The sequence below is a fragment of the Diachasma alloeum genome, unplaced genomic scaffold (genome assembly GCF_001412515.2).
Source record: "Diachasma alloeum isolate Michigan unplaced genomic scaffold, Dall2.0 Dall_scaffold_00270, whole genome shotgun sequence".
Taxonomy (NCBI): domain Eukaryota; kingdom Metazoa; phylum Arthropoda; class Insecta; order Hymenoptera; family Braconidae; genus Diachasma; species Diachasma alloeum.
The window spans coordinates 1,249,698-1,258,932 of record NW_021680409.1 but is presented as its reverse complement, the minus strand read 5'-3'; the positions used below and the strand labels follow the sequence as shown (position 1 = coordinate 1,258,932).

General features: G+C 40.6%; 1 protein-coding gene across 1 annotated transcript; it reads right to left on the bottom strand.

Moving 5' to 3' along the window:
- Positions 1-5,166: 5,166 nt before the first annotated feature.
- Positions 5,167-8,911, bottom strand: LOC107037796 (zinc finger protein Elbow). The gene is made up of 2 exons (XM_015256549.1): positions 8,501-8,911; positions 5,167-6,731 (listed from the first exon to the last, which is right to left on the bottom strand). The coding sequence occupies exons 1-2, from the start codon at positions 8,558-8,560 to the stop codon at positions 5,331-5,333; spliced, it is 1,461 nt and encodes a 486-aa protein (XP_015112035.1). The 5' UTR covers positions 8,561-8,911; the 3' UTR covers positions 5,167-5,330.
- Between the last annotated feature and the right edge of the window lie 324 nt (positions 8,912-9,235).

The following is a 9,235-nucleotide window of genomic DNA, read 5'->3' as shown; positions in this document are numbered from 1 at the left end:
TATCTCTCATAGTTTCCGAGATAATCGCGATAACGAAATCGCCAAAAAAACTTGCCGTACTTTTGGACATTTGTACCAGCACCTACTCCTCACTAAACACCAATAAAATTCAGAAAAACGTTTGTACCATTTTTCTGAATAATCTACGACTGTTTTTGAAGCTCTGAATGGTTTGTACTTCGTCTCATTATCATGTACAGTAAATTGTTCCGTTTGTACTGCGATGGGAGTGGAAGTACGGAAGTTGAGACGTTTGTACCCACATCAAAACTTCACGAACTACATATGGAATCCNAAACTTCACGAACTACATATGGAATCCATTACGATGATTTTACGGTTGATAAAAATGGAATCAGTTGATTTGATGAGAATAATAATAATAATAATAATAATCATAATGAATAATTTTCGTTGGTACAAACGAATACTAACCATTTAGAAGTTATCTGTATGTTTTCCTGACGTCCTTCATACATTTAAGATTTTAGAAGCGGTTAAAGTATTGAAGGGGTTGATAAATGAAATGGAAAAATATAGTACATACAAGTACTATCCATGCTGAATCCTTGCTCATGAAAATTTTTTCCGTACCTTCATTTCCGACGCTGCACGATTTTTCCCGCACCTCTTACGTCTAGGAGTGCGGGGTATAAAAGAAAATGAATGTAGTACATTCAGGGACTCACTGAGTACAATCGATACTATAAGAAAGATAATCGATTTATCAAACTTCGACTCCAAGTTCACGCAGCTAGCTACCATTCTGTCACGCGGGGTTATGTTTAGAGAAAAAAAGGGAATACGCGCGATACAAATTCAAAACATTACCACATATAAATTGCTTTGTTATCGATATTCATTCAGTAAAAATGAAAATTTGATTGAATTCGGGCGGGACGAGCGAGCTATCTTATTTGAAACCCGCTGATACCCATTATTCTCCTCTCTATGGGTGCGCGTATTGGGGGTATAGGGGTTCCCGGAATTCCACTCTCCTACTGTCCCTAAGGTATCTTATACGAAGCATCTACTGTAATATGTTTGTTTTTCGGTGGACTTAATGTTCGATAGCGTTGTTATTGTCCCAAAAAATGTGAGACCAATTGACTAAAAAAACATAACACCATCAACCATAACACTACCCCAAAAATTCGACCACAAAAAAAATGTGAAACAATTTGTGTTTCGTCAGCTCTTACATCGACCATTGAGCAGCCCCTACATTGACCTACAACCGTGGGCGATTTGAGGCGGAAAACGAGTTGTCAGGTGGATGGACGTGGAAAATTGTTGGTCCAGTGGCGAGAGTCAAAACCGCCGATTAAACAGTTTCAATTAATCTTTCGAAACGAAGCAAAACAGCAACCGAAAAACTAGCGAATGTCTGCAATCGTCGAAGGTGAACTTTTCAACAATGGAGAACAGAAATGATATGAGGCAAGAAATGATTGAGTTATAATAACTTCATTGTACGTCAAGTCTACCGAACGACAAATATATTTTTTACGAATGAAAATAACATCAATCAATCATAACATCCACTGTTCCAATGGAATTTTCGAATATATTATAATTGGTAGCGGTAATGTTGGGTAGAGTTGTAAAGGTTGAGGAATGTAGAGCAATCGCGATCGCCGATAGTTATTTTCACTTTTAAATAATATGCTTTTTTTCGGTGGTCTCGACACTCAATAAAGTTGTAATTGTCTCAAAAATTCCGAAACCAATCGACTCAAAAAACATAACTCCATCAACCGTAACAATACGCCAAAAATCTAACCAGAAAAAAATGGGAAACAATTTGTATTTCGTCAGCTCGTACATCGACCATTGAACACCCACTGATTGACCTACAACCATGAGCGATTTGAGGTGGTAAACGAGTTGTCAGGTGGATGAACGTGGAAAATTGTTGGTCCAGTGACGAGAGAGTCAAAATCGCCATTGAAACAGTTTCAATTAACCCTCTAAGGTGAAAAGCGTAGTAGAGCATAGTAGGGCGTTTGAGTGGGGCCGCTGGCATTCCGCTTTGACGGCCGTAGAGTGGGGATATTGAAATTTACGTTAGGGGGTTAATCTCTCGAAACAAAACAAAACCGCAACTGAAAAACTAGCGAATGTCTGCAATCGTCGGAGGTAGAAATTCCACCGATAAAAAATAACAATGAAATCCCTAAAAATTTCATGTTAGTAGCACTAAAATTGTTCTAAAGAATTCCTCTCCATGTAGAGTTGTTATTTTCATTTTTAAGTAATATGTTTGTTTGTCGATGGACGCAACATTCAATAAAGTTGCTATTGTCCCAAAAATTCCGAAACCAATCGACTCAAAAAACATAACTCCATCAACCATAACAATACCCCAAAAACTCGACAAAAAAAAATCAAACAATTTGTATTTCGTCAGCTCGTACATCGACCATTGGACAGTCACTGATTGACCTACAACCATGAGTGATTTGAGGTGGAAAGCGAGTTGTCGGCGGATGAACGTGAAAAATTATTTATTATTATTATCCAGTGACGCGAGAGTCAAAACCGCCGATTAAACAGTTTCAATTAATCTCCCGAAAGGATAACTAAATGTCTGAATGTCTGCAATCGTCGAAGGAAAACATTTCAACAATGATGAATAACAATGATGTGATGTAAGAAATGATTTTGTATTTCAGATTGAGATTCAAACAATTTAAAATTAACATATTAACAATATTAAAACAATTAATCAGAATGCTGTGAAGAAGTACACGTGTTTATCGCTTTGTTTTTTCATTTTCCATAATTTTCTCCCACTTTTAATCCTTAATTAGAACATCTTCAATGTTTTTTTTTGTTTTCAGTTACTGGTACACTTGATAGACGTAGATTTACACAGATACATCATCGTAAATCGTGTGAGGAACGTCTGGGCATTGGTGAGCAAAAGTACTTTTCTTCCTTAGTCACGGGGCATTTACAATGTCCTCGGGCCAACATTTATTATTAAGAATAATAAATCTATATTTACATATTCATTTTTCTCTTCCATATCTATAATTCAGATTCACTGATCGATTATTATCCATTTTCATATCATTTCCGCAATGTTTTTTATTCCGCTCAGTACAGAGTCATCATGTACCCAGTTATTGAACCATTTTTTATTCGTCGCACTATAATTTAACGATCTCGTTACTAAAAACTTTGGTTACGCAAAAATAGACGCTGATATATATAATATATTCGTATATTCATTAGCATTCGTCACCATTACTGCACCTGCCAATGAGCGACTATAAACAAATTTACAGTAATTACAATGATAACTAGTTGAATTGAGATATGATTATAATTTAAGAGTTATGTGTGTGAGTGTACATAGACCGATTACATTAGATTAATTTAAAATTCATCGTTTTAGTCATCCAAGGAATTTCAATCAATTTTTCTTCCACCAATCTGTAAACGTAGGATTGCGTTCAAAACAACTCAAACGATTTGAGTTACTTTGTACGCGAGAACGCGGTAATTATCCCCAATTATCATCAACGGTAATAACTATGTACAAAAAAATGTATCGAGGTACCAATGATTTATCCCTCAGTCACTAAAATTCCATCCACACATTCACCCACACAAATTCAAAATCACAGTTAAACAGTTGGTATTTCTTTATCGCAGGGAACTCGCATGAAACTCAATTATTTGAACAAAAAAATTATGTGTTGAACAAAAAAATGTGAATTATGAGTTAGAATATTTATGATTGAAGATGGTCATCCGAAACCGAAAATTTTGATCTACTAACGCAAGTTGATTATTTTTATTTTTTGAGTCTTTCAGTGAATGGATTACCAGTTTGAGAAATTGATAGCATTTTTCTGATTCCATACTTCATAAAATGAGTGCAGTAGCGAAGTGGTCAAACGGTTTAAGTCGATTTTGGCTATTGGCCAGTTTTCAATGAATATCTCGAAATCTAAGGGAGATACGAGCAAAATTTTTCTCATAACCTTTTTAGTAGCACTCAATTCGTTCTACAAAAAAAGTTATTACGAGAATTGCGCTATCTCCCTTAAATTCGGAAATACTTCTGGAAATATTTCTGAAAACATTCTGGAAAACTCAACTAAAGACTAAATTGACTTAAACCGTTTGACCACTTTGCAACTGAATGAACATCCTTAATAAAAAAATTACTCGTCTTCGAGATCCATTTTTGCTCGTATGGAAATGCGCGCGCACGATTTAGCTCATGTCAGAGCGCTTGCGATATGGGACATTTTATGCCAAATAAGCCACCACGGTTATTAATTAAGCGCTTTTTATTAATCAAACGCTTTTCCGTAAAGAAAAGTCCATTCATTTTCGATTGACCCTTGTCTGAAAGTTGAATCGAAAAATGAGAAAAAAATATAAGAATGTGTCGAAAGAACTATGTTTGTATCTAAAAAAAAATAATAATTAAAAAATGTGCCAAAGAATGGTTTTTTATTCATTTAAATCCGCGTATTCATTCGCCGGGTAGATTTTTGGAAATTTCAGTGTATTAATGCGATAAAAATTCACTGCAAATTCTGCATTCAGATGCTCCTTAATCTTTAACATCCTGATTAACATTTATAAGTTGAAAAAAATCAATGTGGCTGAGTTGGCATGAAACGTCCCACACGCAAATTCTGAAAATAATTGATCGACCCTTCACTCCATTATTCGAAATTTGACCCTAGATTGGTCATCCTATGAGAGAAACCCCGCCGGGCGTCGTTTTTCTTTAATTACACTGGACTGGCTAACCGGAAAAATTATAGTAGTTTTTAGAACAACATATTTCCCCAAATTCCTAACGAAAACAAATTATTTCGGACAGATGAATCATTTTTTCCGATGCACGGAGAGAAATATTAAATAAAAATTACGCCTCTTTTCGGTAATTCCGGAGCGAAACGTAGTTGCAGGAAATTTTACGGAACTGTCACGCAATTTTTCTAGAGCGTTCCGTAATTTTGACCTGACTCTCCTGTGAAAAATGACGATACCGTCACTTAAATTTTCTGAGTCGATTCTGTAATCGGTGACCGAATTGAGTTCCGTAATTTTTAACTGAACATTTCTCTCCGTGTGTTAAATGAAACGGCCCATGACGCGACGTTGCCAGAAACTCGCTAAACGCGTCCGGGCAGTGTAGAGTGAATTCGGCAGCACTAGAGCCTAAATAGCACGGCGGGGAATCCCCGCGAAGGTGGCCAAGTCGCAGGGCTGCGTTTGGTGACCAGACTAGGGTTAAAAGTTCCCTGAATCATGCAAGTTCCCTAACCTATATTCAACAAAGTTTATCAGTATCCGCTTCAGGGATGCATACCAGAGGCGGCGCCCAGACGCGGGCCACCATAAAATGAATAAGGTGAGAAGTAAGGTGGTAACCCAGCAGCAGCAGCGGCGGCAGCAGCCGAATGCGGATGAGAAGGTGGGAAACCCAGTCCCAACGTCGACAACGAGTGTTGCAGCAGTGGTGAGGGTTTCCCATAAGGATGATAGCGAGCCGTGGCCAGTGGGCTCAAAGGAGGTGTAGGATATGTTCTCGACAGAAGTGGATGAGTCGGTGGTAGTCCCGGTGGTGACAACAACGACAAGGCTTGCGCAGCAGCTGTCGGATCATTAGCTGAGACACTCGTGTGGCTTCTGAGATGCTGCAAAAGCTCCTCAGAGGACGAGAATCTCTTTCCACAGTACGCCGTATCACCGGCAATCCAATTGCAAACGAAAGGTAATTGCGACGCAGCTGCTAGTGCTGCTAGTTGGGCGTGTGCATAAGCAGCAGCTGCTGTTGTGTGTACACCCATTGGTCCGTAGGGATTAGCAACACTGGTTTTGTGGTCACACTGGGCACATCCCGCTGGACAAGAGGTAGTTGGTGTCGACGCAGATGAGACGGGTATCTTTGCCCCTGATCCCAGTAGGTGTGAATTGAGTTGGCAACCTGTGCAATATGGATCTCTGCAAACAGGCACTAGAGTCTCGGCGCCAGTGGACGTCTTCATTCTGGCATAGCTCAGGTAAGGATTGCCGGCGAGACCGCTCTTCAGTGCTGCGTGATGTTGAGAGACTAGAGAGCTTGCCATCACGTCGATTGGAAGTTGCGGTGGATAACCGAGGTAGCCAACAGATGTTGCAACAGACGTTGGGATGCTCGTGGCTTGCTTGAAGGAGCCCAGAGAGATGTCCTTCATCGTTGGGTCCATGGACAGAACATTCGGGCTGTACGTCGACTTGGATTGCTGAGGACTGCTGGAGGCTCGTGACGACACGGGATCAGCTGCCGTTGTCGTTCCACCAGAAACACTCGTCCTTAATGCTGGTGACTCCCTCGTTGTCTGATCGTTGCCATTGGGCGTGGCTGTCTTGCGTCCCTGAGGTGTCATTGCTCTCGACGAGGCGCTCTGATTACTGGAGCAGCGTTTGCTGCCAGGTGTTCTTGATCTGCCGGATGCTGAGTGGCTTGAGGCTGCTCGCTGCTGCTCCTCAGGGCTGGATGCTTTCTCACGTCCTAGACAAGACTCGTAGGGCTTGAAACTCGACTTTCCGGGCTCAACTAACGCGATCGGAGATGACTTCTCCCGGGACTCTGACGACTTTGATGTCTTCGATGATTTTTCCAGAGGCGCTAAGAGGGATTTCGTCGGCGGATCCGCACCAATCTGACTGCACGTCTTCGCCAACATTGCTAGGGGGCTCTGCTTGGCATCCAACTGAAGTAAACGAAGCAAAGATAATCGTTAGACACAGTCCAATGAATACATGATTGCAGTTAACTCTCAAGTGACTTGAAATTCAGCCAAATTGCACCGTAAAATATTAAGTAAGAGACTAAAGTGTATTCGGTTCAGGTCGTTGGCGAAATAGTGGAGGGGGATTGAAACTTATGAAAGATTCGCCCGGCGCTTCTGGGGATGATCCAGTGTAGAATAATAATTTACATTTCTCTAACCAAACTGCTTTCTCTACGGTCCAACTTCATTTGAATGGACGTCGTGAAATTGCTCGGAGGGAAAACCATTCCGCGGATTTAGCCGCTGTATAAACGCCCAGTGAGAGAAGAAATGCTTTTGAGATTTGTTGGATGAAAAGAGAGACAGAACGGGGAGAGGGCCTTTGAAATGGAGCTTGAGTTTATGACGCGTGCATGAACTATGAGTGATAAAATCTGGTGTATAAACTGGACCGACTTGAGACTCGTCGCTGGATTTAGATTGTCTGACGATTTGAGAATATTATGTGTTCCTTTGAGATGTTAGAGGGTCGTCAGAATGTATTCAGTCATTATCTCCACTCGTTTCCTTTATTTCTCGACACGAAAGGATTTTATTTTGTCACTGATGATAAAAAAGGAGAAAAATGAGGTGATTCTTGTGATAGCGAGAAAAAAAAATTTAACTCTCGGGTAATTATACAGCCGAGCATTTGGTGCGCGTTAAATGCCTCCCCCACTATTCCGGCAGAGTGCCAAGTCACGTTAGAGGAGTCAAACGATGCGTTGAAAAATGCATTTTTTATATTTCTAATTTTACGAGAATATGCTTTTTTAAATATTCATTATTCTTTTAAAACCCGAGTGGTTTTTACGACACTGCGTATTTATAAAACTCGTAATATACTGTAAAAATGTATAAATATGAGTGCAATTGTCAACGAGTCAAATCTACGGGGAGAAATAAAAAAAGACGTAAAAAAAGCCCATTCGACTTGATTTACGGGAGTGCACATAAACCCAGACTCATGCAGCCGACGAAACTTTGCCAACCACTCACTGTCCCACCGGAAATAGTTTACAGAGAGTCGAGTGGATGAAAAAACTCTAAATTAACCTAATGCGATATGGCAGGACGTGAAAAAAACAGAAAATCGTCTGCATAAATTTAAAAATATACGGAACGAGAAAAAAAAATGATATGAATAAAAGAGTTGTCGGTGTTTCAGTTGGGAATTTTGAAACTTTTGCAGTCGTTCGTGGAATTTCCAATGTGGAGAGAACTATTTACATGCGTCGCGACATTTCAGCGCTTTCGTGAAGAGATTTTGCAAGGTATTTTTCCACTTTAGGAAATACAGCGTTGCACGGGATTTGAGAATTTGGTATTCTCCCCTTGGAGCGGCTGTAGAATATTCAGACTAACGAAAGGGTAAACCGTGAAATTGTTGAAATAAGGGAGATAATGGAAAACGACTAGACTGAAGACATTCTCATGCCCTATATCCGTGGTTATTTATACAGAATTGAATGGAATGTAACGAAAACAGCGGGCGATTGTAGAGAACCATGCGTGGAGCTCATTCACATCGACATAAAAATTAGGAATGAATCTATCAATTATCGTAATCGACAATAATCGTAAAACTATTATTTGTCTTCTTTGAGAATTTTATCAGTATATTGTGTTTTTATGCGCATTATAAGTGATTCTTGACCCTGTAATTGACCCTCGTCTACAGCAATAAATAAATAAATAAATCAACTGACCGTTGTTTGCATAGGCGGCAGGTATTCCGGACGGAGATACTGATTCGCACTTGTCAGCATGTTTATAAATTATCCAATTATTCCCAAAATAAACAAATAAAGCACAGTTCACAGCACTCTTCCAGAACTCCACAAATCACTCTGTAATCCTTGCAACTTCAATTACTTCCCCTGCAATCACAGTCGAAGCCATTCACGGCTACGACCGGGTCTTATCAGCGATGACGTCACATTCGTTCATGTAATCCAGAGAGTTCCGCCTGAATCGTTAATTCACAAGTAATCACAAATAAAATTACACAATTCACAATGAATCGTCGATTGTTAAATCCTCAATTCACTATTCACGAGTGACTGAACGAACAAAAAAAAAATAAAGGCGATACGAGGTGTGACGCGAACGTTGCGGGCTTGTAGTCGCGACTGTTGGCCGTTTGGTGGCGGAGGGCAGACAGAGCTGCGCTCAACTCCCCACCATCGCCATCGGTTCTCCCCACCAACGACACCCCAGGGAGTCACGCTCTCTCTTGCCCTCCCCCCACCCGTAGTGGCCGCGGTACCTTCCACCACTCCACATTTAGTTTGGTACTCCACTTTGCCCCTGGACTTCCTTCCCCTCCAGCAGCCGCGACACGGTGTCGGTCGTGTCCGGGCGGTCGTTGTCGGTTCGCGCCCCGCCGACACTTTTGCCGAGCGCAACCGACCCGGCCAACGACGTGTCAACTTGCGCAAAAG

Coding starts and splice junctions, on each gene's coding strand:
- LOC107037796 (XM_015256549.1), bottom strand. CDS start 8,560: ATGCTGACAAGTGCGAATCAGTATCTCCGTCCGGAATACCTGCCGCCT. Junction 6,732..8,500: donor TGCCGCCTATGCAAACAACG/GTCAGTTGATTT, acceptor CGTTTACTTCAG/TTGGATGCCAAGCAGAGCCC.